Source organism: Peromyscus leucopus, chromosome 2 (genome assembly GCF_004664715.2).
Source record: "Peromyscus leucopus breed LL Stock chromosome 2, UCI_PerLeu_2.1, whole genome shotgun sequence".
In the NCBI taxonomy this organism is placed as follows: domain Eukaryota; kingdom Metazoa; phylum Chordata; class Mammalia; order Rodentia; family Cricetidae; genus Peromyscus; species Peromyscus leucopus.
Genome location: NC_051064.1, coordinates 127,378,917 through 127,397,111, shown reverse-complemented (window position 1 = coordinate 127,397,111; position 18,195 = coordinate 127,378,917). Strand labels below are relative to the sequence as shown.

At 44.2% G+C, this 18,195-nt stretch overlaps 1 protein-coding gene across 4 annotated transcripts in view; it reads right to left on the bottom strand.

The window, feature by feature from the left end:
• The window catches only part of Kiaa0319l (KIAA0319 like), a 106,237-nt gene that overhangs the window by 56,420 nt on the left and 31,622 nt on the right, over window positions 1–18,195 (bottom strand). For all 4 annotated transcript variants that reach the window (XM_028885409.1, XM_028885410.2, XM_028885408.2 and 1 more), the window contains exon 3: window positions 11,457–11,974. In XM_028885409.1, the coding sequence (XP_028741242.1) occupies window positions 11,457–11,974 (518 nt within the window). The remainder of the gene's footprint in view (window positions 1–11,456; window positions 11,975–18,195) is intronic.

The following is an 18,195-nucleotide window of genomic DNA, read 5'->3' as shown; positions in this document are numbered from 1 at the left end:
ACACTGTATTTGCTACCTGCCTATTAATCATAGCTACCTTGGTTATCTGTCATTGTAACAGTGCATATGTTCAAGTAACCCATATTTTACTAAATACAGTCATTGTTTTATTACTTTATCAGTTATTGATATTAGTCTCTGCCATAGTTTGGGTTTGACATGTCCACCAAAGATCCAAGTGTTAAAGGTTTGGTCTTCCAACAGAAACTTTAAGAAGTAGGAAGAAAGGCCTAGCCAGAGGAAGTCAATGGGGAGAAGCAATTGGATCCCAGGCCTCTCCTCTGCCACATACTCCCACCATGATAGACTGTGCCCCATAGACCCACAAGCAACAAGTCAACCAACCACAGACTCTAACTGCTGAATCCATGAGCCACCACAAACCTTTACTCTTCATACTTTGATTAGCTCAGGTATTTTAATACGGTAATAGAAAAACCGGCTGATATAGTCCCTGGCTGTGCCTAATTCATGAATTCAACTTCCTCACAAGTATGTTCATATAATAAGATAATATAGTTTATCCAGGGTTTGCTATTTCTGACAGACAAGGGGAACTAATCCTGTATTCAGTAAACTACTCAGAGTCTAGAGCTTCTGAAAATGACTACTACACTGTCTAAGATGCAAAATACACTTGGTGGTTTTTGTTTGTTTCTGAGAAAAGTTCTCTTGTAGCCCAGGATGGCCCTGAACTCATGATGTAGCTAAGGATAACCTTGAACATTTTATGCTCTTGTCTCCACTTCCCAAGAACTGAGATTATGGGTCTATGCCACCATGCCTGGCTGTTCACTATGGTGATTTCATGGCAGGTTTGGAAAATGTATAGAAAATTGAAGAGTTTTAATAGAAGGTTTCAACTGAAACAAAAAGAAGGAAAAAAGACTAGAAAGAAGTGACCAGAGCATTAGTAAACCAAAAACAAACCCAAGTTGCTATGCATTTGTAATAGAATTCTCAAAGGAAAGGAAGGCCAGGAAAGGAGGCAACACACACCTGAAGAAACGTGGTCAACTACTTTCCAATCTGAAGAGAGCAGCAAGCCCACATCCAACATAGAAGCGAGATGGGCAACAAGCCCCAAGCATAAAACAACTCGTGACTAGCTAGTGAAATGCTTTAAATGGGTGCCAAAGAGAATATCATCTAAGCAATCAGAGAAATACGAACACATATATAACCAGGAATACAGAATTTAAGATTCTAGAAACAAGCCGGGCGGTGGTGACGCACGCCTTTAATCCCAGCACTCGGGAGGCAGAGCCAGGTGGATCTCTGTGAGTTCGAGGCCAGCCTGATCTACAGAGTGAGTTCCAGGAAAGGCGCAAAGCTACACAGAGAAACCCTGTCTCGACAAACAAACAAACAAAAAAAAAAAAGATTCTAGAAACAAAATGCAAACTAAAAGACGTCACTCTTAGTGTAAGAGTGCATACTGACTGCCAGGCATGGTGGCACAGGCCTTTTGTCCCAGCACTTGGGAAGCAGAAGTGAATGGATCTCTGAATTCAAGGCCAGCCTGGTTTACAAAGTGAGTTCCAGGGCAGCCATTTAATGTAAAGCAAATAACAGCATTTAATGTAAAGATGTACGTTACATCCTTCACAACAATCACAATAACTATACCACCAAGAATTAGAACTTTGTTAGGCTTTGCAGTTCACTCAGGAAGCTGAGGCAGAGAGACCCATGTGAGCTCAGGCCAGGCTGAGCTACACAGAGACTCTGTTTCAAAAAAGGAGCAGAAGGAGGAGAAAGGAGGCAGACAGGCAGAGAAAAAATAAATAAAGTCTCATACATTCAGGCAAAACACTCATACACATAAAATAAATCTTTTAAATTAAAAATATGCTAAGAGAAAGAAGTCAAATACTAAAGACTACATATCACATTTTATTTACACAAACATCCAGAAAAGGAGTTGTTTGTTTGTTTACTTGTTTGAAAGAGGGTCTCACTATGTAGACATGGCTATCCTGGAACTCAGAGAGATTCTCCTGCCTCGGCCTCCCGAATGAATGCTGGGAAAACAAGAAAAGGAGGAAGGGGAGAGGAAAAAATGGGGGTTCTATGTGTCAGGTAAGCAGGAGGGAACGAGTTGGAGGTATGGAGGGACCAGTGTGAAGTAACGAGGGAGGAGTCCAATAAGGACAAAGCATGTCTGGTTGCCCCTCTGTTCTAGCACTCGGGAGGCAGAGACAGGAAGGTCTTGGTGAATTTGAGGCCAGCCTGGTCTACATAGCAAGTTCCAGACAAGACAGGGCTACACGGTGAGAAAAGAATAAAGTATATTGATATATGTCCGAAAATGCCACTGGACGAGGTGAACTTTTACCTGTAATACCAGTACTTGGGAGGCAGAGGCAGGAGGGTTAATGGAAATTCAAAGTCAGCTTGGCTCATAGTGAATTCTAGGACAGGGTTACATAACAAGACACTATCCTGAGAGAGACAATGAGTTAATACAAAATAAATAGCATCCTACCATTGTGCATCAAGCACTTTCTGTAGGAATCATCGCTCAAGATTAGAGTCCCGCCGGGCGGTGGTGGCGCACGCCTTTAATCCCAGCACTCGGGAGGCAGAGCCAGGTGGATCTCTGTGAGTTCGAGGCCAGCCTGGACTACCAAGTGAGTTCCAGGAAAAGGCGCAAAGCTACACAGAGAAACCCTGACTCGGAAAACCAAAAAAAGAAAAAAAAAGAAAAAAGATTAGAGTCCCAGAAGTAGAAAACTGAGCTTGTTAAAGTTAAATAGAATTTTATTTTTAAAGAAACAGCTTATCATTTATTTGTGTATTTATTTTTGAGGAAATAAGAGAAAGAAACTTGAAACAAAGTATTTTACTTCAAAAACTATGAAATACTGAATGGGGGAGAGGTGCATGATAGAAGGTAGGATGGCAGAAGTCTTTTTAAAAAGAACCCAGCCGGGCGGTGGTGGCGCATGCCTTTAATCCCAGCACTCAGGAGGCAGAGCCAGGTGGATCTCTGTGAGTTCAAGGCCAGCCTGGGCTACAGAGTGAGTTCCAGGAAAGGTGCAAAGCTACACAGAGAAACCCTGCCTCGGGGGAAAAAAAGAAAAAGAAAAAGAATCCAATTCTGAAGGGCTGGAGAGAGAGCTCACCGGTTAAGAGTACATGCTGCTCTTACAGAGGACCAGGGTTCAAATCCCAGCACCCTTACGCCAGCTAAGAACTGTTTGTACCTCCAGTGCCAGAGGATCCAGCACCCTCTCCTGGCCTTCTCAGGGACTGCATACATGCATCTAGTACACCTACATATGCATCACACACATGCAAGCAAAATACCCATACATATAAAATAAACATAAATATTTAAAAAAACCTAATTCTGAACAAATTATAATCAGAAGTTCTACAGAATAAATGTCTGCATACCCCAAATTGTATGTTGAAATCTTAACCCCTCAAGGAGATGATATTTAGGACATGAGGCCTTTGGGAGGTGAGTGCTATCCTTCTAAAACAGGCTTCATGGAGTTTGTTTACCTCCCCATCATGTGAGAAGAAGCAAGTGCCTATGAGGAACAGGCTCCTCATCAAAAATCTGACCTGCCAAAGCCTTTATCTTGAACTTCTGCAGCCTCTAGAACTGTGAGAAAGAAATGTCTGTGGTACACAAGTCACCGCCTGTGGCATGCTGTTACAACAGTCCGAATGGACTAAGACAATGGAGGTGGCAAACACAGTTTCACTGGTTGCACACAGTAAAGCAGAATATTAAAGGAGGAGCTCAGGACAGTAGATGGGAAACTGGGCAGTTACGATAGGGAAATACGAGAGGTGCTGTGGTCCAGAAACTAATGCTCTGAGAAGGGAAGCTGGGCCTGCAGGGATTTCTGCTCTTACATACAGAGCAAGGAAACAGGCTACCCAGTCTTTCTCGAGATGTGATAGCCACTTGTGTACGATTACAGTGGGGAGAGGGTGCCGAGACCCACACAGACTACCCAAAGCAGGGGCCTGGAAGGGGACCTAGTGCTAGAAGAGAAAAAAATGGCAAAGTTTGTTAGCTTGTCTGTTAGGGAACTAGGAGTTAGAATGTGAAAAAAATCTAGGCCCCGAGGGATTCCAAATTTGTCAGAGTAATAACCAGAAGAATAAATGAACTCTTGGCAATAATTTCACAGCCTAAAGGATTTAGAGGAAAATTTAAAATACAAACCAAAAGCAAGCAAGCAAGCAAGCAGAAAGCCATGGAGAGTTGGGGCGGGGCGTGACAAAACAAAAGCAAAGCAGGACTGCTGGAGAAGCTGTCCTTGCTTATGTAAGTTGTTCTCCTGGCTGCCCAAACCCGTGCCTTATCTTCTCTTCTGATAAGAGGCCAGCTCAGGCAGTACAAGGAGTCAGCCTGGAGTTCTCAGGAAAAGCAAGCAGCAGACAGCTGCAGATGAAAGGCTGTAGAAGCAACTGCTTCTATCAGTGACTGGAATGGGGAATAATCACAGTAGAGAGAACACCTGAGTCTTCCTAACGTCAAACTGTCGTCCATGTGGACCTTCCTTCCTGGCCTCCTTCACAAAGCAGGACCGGTGGCAGCTAATTGCTGGGGCTGAACCACGCCTACAGTGCCCGTTCCAGACCCACTTAACCAGCCTCCTGCCCTTTTGCCACAGTTCAGAGGCTCTTGACACAGAAGAGCACAGCGCTCAAGTGGAACCAGACTAACTCTTCCTCTTCAGTGGAGACAAAGGAATAAATGGCACTCCTACCCACTTCAAAGTGTCCACAGTCCCTGCTCGTGGGCATCATAATGTACATGTATCCAAAAGGATGAACAATTCATTCTGACAAGCCAATACCTTTAGAGTACTGCAGGCATTTCAGGAAAACCCAGAACAGTGCATACCAATTTCTCCCAGCTTTGGACACATAGCTACTTGTCCTACCTCTATGAAAACAGAATAAACTAGAAACCACTAGCACTGGCCAGTCATCACTGACTAGGATAAAAGCCATAGGGCAAATATATTCTTCTACTTTTTTTCTCTACTGCTTAAACAGAAGTTTGAACTCTCAAGCGTCTCCTCAAGGAAATGCCTGCCAGTTAAGTACCTGGAATGCACAGGTAACCTTACCACTTTCCAGAGCTTTCCATGGCCTTGAGGGTAAAGCACTAAGCTCCTAAACATAGCACAGAGGTTTAACAGAGTTGTACGGCTCTCAAGACTGCCCCATTTTCTAGCAATGCTTGCAGTCTTCACGTGATACCAAACTCTTCGATGTCTCTGCAGCGCTTCCTGCAGCAAAGACCCATCCCTCCTCCCCAGTTCATTTGCAGTTCTCCTCCATGTCCACCCCCTTCATCAGACCGTAGAGCTGTGAAATTCTGTTCAGTAACAGCAGCAGTTTGTAGCCACTGCCCACCACAGAGGAACAAGCAAAAGAAGTCTCTAGACAATACAAGCCCAGGGTCTTCCTCCCAGCATGCAACTGAATTCAATAAAGCCTGAGCTGTGTTTTCAGTACCCCTCAAAAGACTGCCTGGTAAAAGTCTACTGTATGGACAGTTTTACTGATCCATTGCCAGTGTCATTGGTCATAGTTGGCCTGTGCTGCCTGCCCTCTCCATGTCCTTTGTGAACCACCACTTCGGCCTTTCTGCAAGCACATCCTCTACCAACTTGCTGGACTCGCTTCAGCTCCTCTCACAGCTATCACCTAGTGTATTCCTCACTCCTCCTTTCTACATGGTGTTGCCATCTGGCTTTCAGATAGATTCTCTCCTCATCCCAGCTCCTGCCTGAGGAGTAAGAGGGTCCCAAGAACAGACTCCGGACAGACTCACACTGCCCGGGTCATAGACTAGCTAGCTGGGTGGCTAGTCTTATTTTCCCCTTGAGCTTCTTCTCTAACAGCGACAGTAACAGTGCTGCACAGACGTGGTGTGTGGACTGAGAACAACAGTAAGTCGAGGGCTCAGAATGGCACCTGGCACACAGGAGTGTGGTGAACACTAGCTGTTGCTGTTAACACCATCATGTTAACGACCATTTCAGTTCCCACAAGAACAACTGTTGTTTTTAACAAAATCTTAATCAATAAAGACCCGGGAGCCAGATGCTGGAGTGAAACCCTGCTAGCTCAGAGGCAGAGAAAGCACCTAGCTGACCATCCTCCTCTGCTGTTTTCCTAGAAGCCTCTCCTCTTTTCTACTGTCTCAAAAAAGTCTCCTTCCGGGGTTGGGGATTTAGCTCAGTGGTAGAGCGCTTGACTAACAAGTGCAAGGCACTGGGTTTGGTCCTCAGCTCTGGGGGAAAAAAAAAGTCTCCTTCCTGTGAATCCCTCTTATCCATCCTCCTGACTCCCTCTTACTATCTATGGGTTTTCTTTCTTTCTTTCTTTTTAAAATTTATTTAACTTTATTTTATGTGCATTGGTGTGACGGCATTAGATCCCCTGGAAGTAGAGTTACAGACAGTTGTGAACTGCCATAAGGGTGCTGGGAATTGAACCCAGATCCTCTGGAAGAGCAGCCAGTGCTCTCAACCACTGACCCATCTCTCCAGCACTCCCTCCCATGGTTTTTTCTTATAATCTTTTGTTCACTTCCTGTCAACTGCTTGCTTGCTCCACCTCTTGACCTATGGCTGACTTTGTTTAATTCTGTTTACACTATTCAAGCAGAAAGCTCTTAGATTAAAGGTGTGTGCTAGGGCTGAGGCACACCACAGCTAGAAGCAGGTTTTTCCAGTAGATAATGCACTCTCGGGGTTCACAGTGTGGTCAAATATCTTGCAACAGACAGCTCACTACCATGCTCTGTGAGGCTGCCTGAGTTCTTTAGGCTCCTCATCTCCAGTAAACCTCTCTCTCCATCACACTTCAGCAGTGTCTTCCACAGCTGCACCTCAGGTCCTGTCACTACCAGAACGTCTCCACCACCAAATCCTAAATTCAAATCCCCGACACTGCAGATGGCCTCCTGCCTTTCCCATAATCACCGTTCCTCGCTATCTGCTTTGACCATGGGAACCTAAGTGACAGGCTTCTGCCTTCTATCAGTCAGCTCGCCCTACCTTTGCCTCCTTTCTTATCTTTTTTATTCTCTGTCATCCACTCCCTTGAAAACCTTAATTTCCATGCCCCAATTTCCTTTTGCACAAACCACCTAGCAGATTTCCTAACTTGGATGAGTCAAACTACCAGCCTTTCCCTGGCAGGGTTGCTGGGAGCTACTGAGAAGACTCACACAACTGGAAAGATCAGCACACTACTGTAAGTACATGGTCTCCATCTACAAGACTACCTACAAGGCTTCCTATTTCCTTACCTAGTTTGCCATCTTCTAGCTGTCACAAAGGCTAGTTCAGACCCTTGCCACTCTTCCCAAACCCCTGATCTTCCCAAACCCCACCCTACATGTTTCTGCTTCCAATCTACCACACTTCAGAAGAACCAAGAAATGACTTAAGAATTCCTTTTAGCAAACCTATAAATACCCACTTTTGCTATATCCATGAAATCCTTCCTCCATATCACAATGAAAGAGGTATCCTGCTTATGGCTAATCCCATCCTTAAGGCTAATCCCATGCTCTGTATATCCCATGCTCTGTATCCTATACCCACCCACCCACCCCCCATCCTGTAAGGCAGAGGCTCTAAGGTCTGGTTCCTGGATCAAAGCACTAGTCTTCCCCAGAAACTTAGAAAATCAAATTTTTAGGCCCCACTCTAAATCTGTGGATTCTGAAATTCTGAAGTTGGGGCCCAGTGATCTGTTTTGAACACAACCTTCAAGTGAAGCTGATGATGCTAAAGTCTCCAGGTGCAGGGGCACATGTCTAAGGGAATTCTTGCTCTTTTTTGTATCTTTCGCTTACTTTGATAGTAAAGCATTTCTCTTGTCTGGAGCCTACTTTACTGAATATATATATATATATATATATATATATATATATATATATTCCTTTTCCAATCTACTCATTGCACAGGGACATCTGACTAGAGCTGTTATTATCTGTGGTTTCACTTTCCATGGTTTAAGTGACCTCTGGTCACTGCAAGCCCAAAAAGATTAAGCAGAAAATTCCACAAGATGAAACCACCATTGTTGGTCCAAGAACCTGTAGCTAGACAGGTCATAAGCCCTAGAGGAGAAATCTACTGTTTTTCTGCTGTAGATGAATTGCTAAACGGTCTTATTAAATACAAACCCAGAGCCAGATATAGGGGTGAAAACCTGAGAGATCAGAGGAATAGGACAAGCCACAAGGTAACCTCACCTCACCGACACCTCAGTCTCCAAAGAGACCTACTCCCTGTATACCCACTCCTACATGCCTTTCTGTTCTGCTCTATCATTTGCTCTCTCCATCCAGCTACATCACATCCTTTTCCTGCCCAGCTCTGTCACTTCAGATAAATGTTCTTGGTGGACACAGATAAAATATCACCACATTTTGCTAGATGGACACAGCATTAAACTGATTCCTAATGACTTAGCACTATACCCATAGATTAGGGCATCTCTCAACTCTCATCAGAGAAGCTTCTATTTGTAGTAGATGATGATTAACACTCAGACCCATAACTAGGTGCAGATAATAAACTGCAGAATGTTCAGCCTTAAATGTAACATACATATTACCTGTCCTCCAAAGGTTCAGAGAAAAGGGGGAACAAAGAATATGAGCCAGATGTAGTAGTGGATAACCATAAGGAAATGGTGTCTTTTGAACACAGCAGGGCAGCTGTACCTCTGAACTCACAGCATGGAAAGGAGAATTGGGCACTAAGTTTCACCGCTAGCCAAGAACTATTGGCAATTATTAGCTGCTGGGAGAGAAAGGTCAATTTTCTCTAATAGTATAACTCCTGAGAAGTCACCCATGTCCAGTGGAAGGCCACACATAGAATATTTGGGGAACACAAGCTGGACTTAACAGGTAGTTTTTTTATTTATTTTGTTTTGTTTTTTTAAGGGCACAAAGTTGAGCAAGTGGGAAAGTGGGGGTGGATCTGGGAGCAGTTGGGGGAGGAGTGGATATGATCACAACAAATGGCATGGAATCCTCAAAGAATAAGTTTAAAAATAGCTCACGCCTTTGATCCCAACATAGGAGGCAGAGGCAGGCAGATCTAAGTAGCTGCCCAAAAGCAAAATAGTGATGCTGAGAATCCAGATATGTCCAAGAAAAGCCAAGTGCTTTCTTCTAAGTGAAATGTGAAAGTTCTCAATTTAATAAGAAAAAAAAAATTCTAAACTGAAGGTGCTATGACAAAATCTACATTAAGAATAAAATGGCAAGCCGGCAGTGGTGGCACATGACTTTGACCCCAGCACTCAGGAGGCAGAAGTAGACAGATCTCTGTCAGTTTGAGGCTAGCCTGGTCTACAAACTCTGTTGTTAAAAAAAACAAAACAAAACTAAAACTAAAACAAACAAACAAAAAGAATAGAAGGGCAGGAGCTGGAGAGATGGCTTAGCAGTTAAGAGTATTTGTTCTTGCTGCGGATCAGGGTTTTATTCCCAGCACCCACAAGGTGGCTCATAACTGTCCAGAACTCCCGTTCTAGGAGATCTGATTTCCTGCTCTGACTCTTTAGACACCAGGCACAGATGTGGTGTACACACATACATGCAGGCAGAAACTCACACAACTAAATGAGTCTTTAAAATAATCATCATCATCATCATCATCATCATCATCATCATCATGTTCTGGCATGCAGCAGTCTATACAGAGAACCAGTACTAATTTCAAGGTTCTATTGAGGTCCTCAGAACATACTTCCCTTGGATAGGGGAAACTGCTGTCCTTCCCTGCTTAAACTCCTTAAGGACATCCCCCTGTTCAATGGTAGAGCACATGCCTAACATGCACAGGGCTAGGTTCTGTTAATGCCATAGTCACACACTACTGGAAAGACTTAGCTTCATGTTTCAGTGTCCTCTGAGGACACAGACCATGTCTTTGCTGTGGGATGTTCTGTATGTCTTGTGGGAGCCCGTTCTCAGGTTCCCTGTGGCTTTACCCAGCAGATCCGCATAGAGGATGATTAGGACCAAGAGCCTGAGTGCAGGTGTCTGAGATGGTCTGCACTTGGCTGTGCTGTGGGATGGTCTGTATGTCAAATTGCTCTGATTGGTCAATAAATAAAACACTGACTGGCCAGTGGCTAGGCAGGAAGTATAGGCGGGACTAACAGAGAGGAGAAATAAAAGAACAGGAAGGCAGAAGAGTCATGGCCAGCCACCCGCCAGGACAAGCAGCATGTGAAGATGCCAATAAGACACGAGCCACGTGGCAAGGTATAAATTTATAAAAAATGGATTAATTTAAGCTATGAGAAAAGTTAGCAAGAAGCCTGCCACGGCCATACAGTTTGTAAGCAATATAAGTCTCTATGTTTACTTGGTTGGGTCTGAGCAGCTGTGGGACTGGCTGGTGACAAAGATTTGTCCTGTGGGCAAGGCAGGAAAACTCTAGCTACATGTCTTACACACTTCACACTTCTAGTACTTAGAGAAGTACCTCTCATTGATGGTAGGTCTCCATAAATGGTTGTGGACACAGTAAACCAAGAGTGGTCAGTATTCTCTAATGCTTCCGTGAAAGGGTTTCCTAAACAGTAAAGCTGGATTCCAATCCCAGACCTGCTGCTCATTGGCTGCATCATCACAGGCAAGCTGCTCAACCTCTTTGGTCCTTAGTTTCCTCACTAGTAAAACAAAGTTAGTAATACCTACTTGGAAATATTGCCATGAAAATTAAACAAAATGACACAGTACAGTGATGAGTACACACAGTGCCTGGCAAGTAGTAGCCTCCCCACTCTGGTTTCAACTTGACAGAGACAACTAGGACAAAACAAATACAAAAATAAGTCACAGTGATCAAGGCAGACTGAGCATAGAATGAGTCATTCCTTTTAATCATTTGCACAGGAAGATCAACAACGAAGAAACATAATAAGAGCAGAATAAGTTCTACTGGTGGCATGTCCCTTAGCACATAAGCTTGATGAGAATTCCCCCCAGATGCCTCTTGGCTGGTAGACTTCCTGCGTCCCAGCGCAGCAGGTCAGATCTTGGTCTACAGTACCAAACTGGAATAGAAACCAACTCGTAAGGAATGTGTTTACAGGCAGGAGATGGAGGAGGAAAACTGACTGCAACTACATCAATCTACTGTTCTGCAATCTGGCAGACAACACTGCAAAACCATTGGTAGAGGCTCACACCCACACAGCTGCACTTACCTGTAGCCAAGAACCAGCTTAGAACAGATAACGAGCAGCTTTCTGCTTTAAACGAACAGTTGTCAGGCCTGCAGAAAATGAACATTCCTAGGACCTACGAAGAAACGCCATCCAGCTTTACACACACACAGGGCCTGTGAGCACTGGCCATAGCAATGGCTCCATCGCTCACGCAAGGAAGAGGAAGAGCAGATTTAAGTTCCACTCCCTGGAAACCTGCTTACCTCCACAGAGGCGCTGGGACTCACTTCCTCCGAGCGATTCGGTTTAGAATGCTGCTCCGCTCCAGGTGGAGCTGCCTCACTGAGATGGTCTCTCTTCTGCCGAGCCCTGGGTAAGCTCTGATGGTCATCAGAGGATACAGCAAGGGGGAGGGGAGCCCTGGCGAGGCCCTGCCTCCTCCAAGACGTCCTGCCCCAGCCTAGCCTCAGAAGATGTGGCTCGTCGTCTTCAGGCAGAAGGCCCAAGCCATTTGCAGTCTGGGATTTTTGAAAAAATATCAGCATGGAATTGGAAGAGTCTGTCCTAAAAAGCTGGCAGCTCTGTGGCTTGCTGCAGTCGGCCTGAAAACACATCCCTTCCATCCACCAAAGAGCATGACAGGCAGAGTCCTGGCAGCAGGCAGCCCAACAGGCTTGGAAAGACAGGCTTCCTTTAAGAAGCCAAAGGTGATTTTCTCCCCCAGCTCTCAAGCCAACTCCATAAAGTGTCTTCCCCTGATGGCATCTGCTCTCATTAGCATCTAAAAACAAAGAATGAAAACACTTTAGGATGAAACCAGACAGGAATTACTGTTCCATAAAGAGCCGGAACACCAGCATTTGAGGCTGTTTTGAAGATGGGTTTGCTGTTTTATTGAGACAGAACCTCACTACATACCCTTAGCTGGAACTCACTACATAGACCAGGCTGGCCTTGAACTCACAGAGAGCTTGCCTCCTAAGTGCTGGGATTAAAAGCGTGAACTGCCATGCTTGGCTGAAGACAGGTTTTTAAGAGGCGAAGAAAACTGTCTATTGAGTAGAACAGAGGGAACAAAAACATTTCATGGCTCAGGATACTTTAGCTTATAAGACAACTGTTCCACATTCATGGAGGAGGTTCCATTCTTAATGAGTTTCTGCCATGTAAAGCCTTTACTAAGAATCCTAACTTAAGAAACAAAATATAAGGCAAACTTTTAAGAGTGCTCTGATGAGAGTGCATGGGCAGAGCCCCCAAACGTGACCTTCTGCTCGACTCCAAGGTGTATGTCAGGGACAATGCATTAAGGGACCAGAGTGTAGGTAGACTAAATAAGCTGCAACCTTTCCTTACAGGACCAACAGCAGCACAAGCTGAGCATGCCTGACCGCACACAGGTAACACACACAGTCATTTGCCAGTCTCATGACATCAGCCAACGTAGTGGTGAAAATTACCAAAATTTTCATCAAGAGAGAAATATCCTAGCTGGATTACCTGAATGACAACCCTTACCAGGCCAAATAGATAAAGGAAAACATGCAATAGTGTTCTATTGTAGGATGATATAGATATTGTAGATGATATATATAACAACACCATCCCAGATTCTCAGTTGAACTATTTCAGACATGAAATTGATCTTCTTGATTGTTACCTTTGACAAAATCAGTTTTAAACGAAAGTTGTTTGAACTCTGTCTTAGTCAGGGTTTCTATTGTTGTGATGGAACACTGTAGCAAAAAGAAACTTGAGAGGAAAGGTTGTGGTTTTGTTTTTCCACTCACACTTCCATGTAACAGTTCATCATCAAAAGCAGGTAGGGAAGAAACTCAGAGCAGGAACCTGGAGGCAGGAGCTGATGCAGAGGCCATGAAGGGGAGCTGCTTACTAGCTTGCTCCTCATGGCTTGCTCAGCCTGCTGTCTTATAGAACCCAGGACCTCCAGCCCAGAAGTATCTCCACCTACAATAGGCTGGGCCCTCCCCCATCAATCACTCTTTAAAAAAATGTCCCACAGGTTTGACTGTCCACAGCCAATCTCACTGAGGCATTTTCTCAATTAGGTTTCCCTCCTCTCAGATGCCAAAGTCCTCTCTCCACCCCACCCCCCAGGACTAGAGATTAAACAGGGCCTCAGACATGTATGTAAGTACTCTACCATTGGGCTATCTCTTCATCCACTTTTTTTTTTTTTGGTTTTTCGAGACAGGGTTTCTCTGTGTTGTTTTGGTGCCTGTCCTGGATCAATCTGTAGACCAGGCTGACCTCAAACTCACAGAGATCCGCCTGGCTCTGCCTCCCGAGTGCTGGGATTAAAGGCGTGCGCCGCCGCCCAGCTCTTCATCCACTTCTAATCTTTTACTTGAAGGTTCAGGACAGCTCTGAACTCACTGTGCACCAGGCAGACACTGAACTTGAATCCTCTCAGTCTCCCTAACAGCTGGATTACAGACCTTCCTGCTTTCCTCAAATTTCCTATGGATCCCAGGATAGCATTGAGCTCCTGTTTCTCCTGCCTCCACCTCTGAAGTGCTAGGGTTGAGGTCACAACGATGCCCCACTGGGAATGCCTCTTGGAACTTCCTGCTGACCCACAATAGATGCTCTCTCTCTTTTATCAGCTTAGCCCTGTCCCTGAAGTTATAACATAGAAAATACACTTGAGAGCTGGGAGATGGCTCAGTAGTTAAGCACTTACCACACAAAGGGAGGACCAGATTTTGGACCCTAAGAACTCATGTAAATGCCAGATGGGTGTGCCTCGGAAGGCAGAGACAGGAGGTGCTCAGAACAAGCCAGCTAGCTTTATCTCTGAGCTCTGTGGGATTGTGAGAGCTGCCTCACAATGAATACATTGGAAGAGTGATAGAGGATGATTCCTGACAACCTCAGACCTCCACATACACTTCTGCAGAAACATATGCCAACATATAAAAATGGAAAAAAGAAAACGTAAATATGTATGTAATATGTGTATGTGTGTATATTTGAAATACAGATAGAAAACATGCAATAGAATCAAAACACTGATGAATAAATACATCTGCATATACACATAACTGAAAACACACTAACTAAAGCAACAACCTGTTAATTGGCCAAAACCAACCTGACTCCCACGAGATTTTCACTAAATATCCAACAGACTAAATGTGGACACTAATCAACTGGGAAATAATAAGAAGATAAAGGAGGCTTTTAGACTACTGAGTCAGAAGTTCTATGTATGGAAGCCAGACTGCCATTGTTCGCTGAAAAATGAGAGATACATTGGCACCTAACACCAGACAAGGCAATTTAGAAAACCAGAGAAAATAGAACTTCCTTAAGAAAAGATGAATAAATAACAATTCTGAAATAAAGATGAAGCTAACGAAATATTCTGTGTCCTTATCCACCTTCCCACAGTCATCCACAGCAGGAGTCCTGGTAAGAGCTGTGTCTTACAGTCATTGCTACGATCAATAAACTGTGGCTTAGGGACTTATAAACTTTGGTAAAAGCTGAGTGTGATGGAACACACCTTTAATCCCAGCACTTGGGAGGCAGAGGCGGGTGTATCTCTGTGAGTTTGAGGCCAGCTTGGTCTATACAGTAAGTTCCAGGGACAGCCAGGGCTACACAGTGAGATGCACTCTCACTAAATAAACAAATCAGTAAATATTTAATAGCTACCTTTGTATCATCGAAACACCTCTGAAATACATGTTCTGAGACAGCAAGGATATAGAAAGTCTTCAGATAGAGCTGTCCCTTTACTAACCATCAGAGAGAGACACCACAGTGGTGACAGTCGTGAAAGGTAATGAGTGTGTTGTGATCATGAACAAGCCACCCCCCTATCGTCTCTTTAAAAGCACTCTAACATTCACAGGCGAGCAACTGCATAGAAGAAATGCAGTGGACATAAGAAATGTCCCAAGTATTCAACAGCCACTAGCCACCAAAGAATCCACATTAGAGAAAACCTCATAAATCCAATGAATGTGGAACAGATCTTGGGAAAAACTATGTCCTTTCAACATCTTCAGAGAGCTCACAAGTCAGAAACCCTAGGAATGTCATAGCTTGGTGATCCTTTGTTCTGAAAGGAGTCCTTACTCATCAGGAGACTGCATTTTAGAAAGACATCTTTTAGATGTATAAAATATGGGAACGCTTTTAGACATAACTGTATTGAGCTATTAGAAATCCAATCCTAATAAAAATCACACAAGAATAATATATGTAATGAAGCCTTTAGTGCCTCCAAAACAGAAGCATGAATTCTAAACTCTCCTGGCCTTGGAGACTTTGGAAGCCACCAGTTCTGCGCTGTGAGGTCCTGCTCCCTAAAGTCACTGAGTATCACCTCTGCAGCAAGCATCTCTGGGATCAGGTGCAAGTTCCTGTCTGTTGCCCTCAGTCCAGGGAATCATCCTAGCACAAAGACATCCTAACTGGCGTTGGTGTAAAGACTCTGGCATCCACTGCCAGACAAACCAGTCTCAGGCAATCCCTATGCTCAGAAGAACAGGTATGAACAACACATAAGGAAACGACGAGTTTTCTGGGGAAGGGATGAGACCACTTTCTGTCCTCTCTGCCTAACCTTTAGAAACCCAAGGTTCACAGACACTCCTGTTGAAGGAGCTACTGAGAAATAGAGGGGAAGCTACCAGGGCTGAGCTCTGTACAGAAAGCGGTCCAGAAAACAAGAGGAATCTGAATGAGATGATCAGAGTAACCAGACTGTGAACACGGTATGTCTGTCAACAGGAAAAGATGGTTAGGATTAAGTAGAGTAAGCGGCATCCAACTGTTGCAGGATATACAATAACACTGTGAACCCCAAGTTTGCGTTTGTGTTAGTTAAATAAAACCAACCTTAACTGGGCAGTGGTGGGGCTCACCTTTAATCCCAGCACTCAGGAAGCAGAGGCAGGCGGATCTCTATGAGTTTGAGGCCAGTCTGGTCTACAGAGTGAGTTCCAGGATAGCCAGGGCTACACAGAGAAACCCTATCTTGAAAAACCAAAAATAAATAAATAAATAATAAATAAATAAAATAGTAATAATAATAAAATTAACCTTGGGTCAGAAGGTGGAGCTAGAAATGAGTTGACAGAAAGTAATCATAGAGAGTCAGAGGGAATTGGGAAAATGGATAGAGATGCACAGGAAGTAAGAGGGAGGGACTTTTGGTTTAGCACGACAGAAGAGATGCTTTCTTTCTGAGGTGGCGAAGAGGGAAGGTCAGCTAGTTGCTCCTCAACCTCCCTGAGCTAGCAGGTTTTCACCCCAGCCTCTGAAATAGAATGATAGAGATTTAGTTAAAACTACATTGGACGGCAGCAGGAGGCGGATCCGACAGGACGTAAAAGTCTCACCAGGCAATGCCAGAAAATCGGGCCAGTAACTGTGCAGCCACAGTTAGCAGCTGAAACAGCAGTAAGTCAAGTTTAGTCACTGTGCCGGAGATAAAACAACGTCCAGATTCTCAAAAGCGAAGAATACTAACATTTGGAAGGGATGGAAAAAGGAAGTCTGGCACACCCTAACGCCACGCAAGAGAAGTGAAATCAAATGGTTCAAAATGAGAAACAGCTAAAAGAGATCTATGAGGAACTTAGGAAAACGTGCCATAAACCGGAGGAAGACCTGTTGATGTGGAGTAGGTCCTTCCAAAAGCACAAGGCACAGACTGTAAAGCCAGAGTTTGTGGTGAGACTCCTCACTGGATGGTGAGACAGGTCAACCATTTCCAAGAAGAAAATCCCTTCAATTATGAAGTAATCAATCACAAGCTCAGGCTGTTGGCAGGTGTAGGGACTGGGATCTAGGGGTCTGTGAGGATTCCTGGATGAGAAATATTGGTATAATGTTTGAATCTGAGAAGACATTTCTTCTTTGTGCATGAAGGATGATCACTAACTTGTGACCACTTCTCTGGTGATTCATCAGTACGAAGAAGTCTCAGGCTGGGTGGTGGTGGTGCACACTTTTGATCCCAGCACTCAGGAAGCAGAGGCAGGTGAATCTCTGTACATTCAAGGCCAGCCTGGTCTACAGAGTGAATTCTGAGGTAGCTAGGACTACACAGTGAACCCCTGTTTGGAAAAAAGAAAAGAAGGCTCTGGGGCTGAAGAGACGGCTCGGTGGTGAAGATCAGGTATTGCTCTGCAAAGGAGGAGAGGTCGGCTCCCGGCACCACATGGTGGCTAATAACTGCTGTACTCAAAGTTCTAGGGGACGAATACCCCTGCTGACCTCCTCAGGTGCTGCACTCAAGTGCACCAACCCAGTCAGACACACACATATACACATAATAATTAAAAATAAAACGTGTTTTTTCTTTTTGTTTTTATTATTTATTTATTTATTTATTTATTGTTTTTTTTTTTTTGTTATTTTTTGTTTTTGAGACAGGGTTTCTCTATGCAACAGCCCTGGCTGTCCTGGAACTCACTTGTAGACCAGGCTGGCCTCAAACTCAGAGATCTACCTGTCTCTGCCTCTGGAGTGCCAAGATTAAAGGTGTGCAGCACCACCACCCGCCATGCTGGTGTGTTTTTTGATTTTAGGATTGAAGTGGGAGTTTTGAGGAAAGTTTGTTTTTTCAATTGTGTGTGAGTGTGTGCACATGTGTGTGTCTGCTCACAGAGTGTTTGTGGAGATCAGAAGATAACCGGATGGAGTCAGTTCTCTTCTTCCACAATGTGGTTCATAGGAATGGAACTCAAGTCATCAGGATTGGCAGCACACACCTTTACCTACTGAGCCATCTTGACAGTCCAAGCAGCAGTCTTTTTTAAGATGGTCAAAAGTTCCCTTATATATAGGTACCCTGAGGGGTTCCTTGCATTTTCCTGTGACTGGCCAAACACAATTAGGGTAAGTCAAGAACCTGCCTGTGTGTGTTTAAGTTCCTTGTTTCAGGAAGCCCTTCTCAGACAAAAAAAGCTAAAACCACACTATTCTCTTTTTTGTTTTCTCTTTTTGTAGGGTTTATTTATT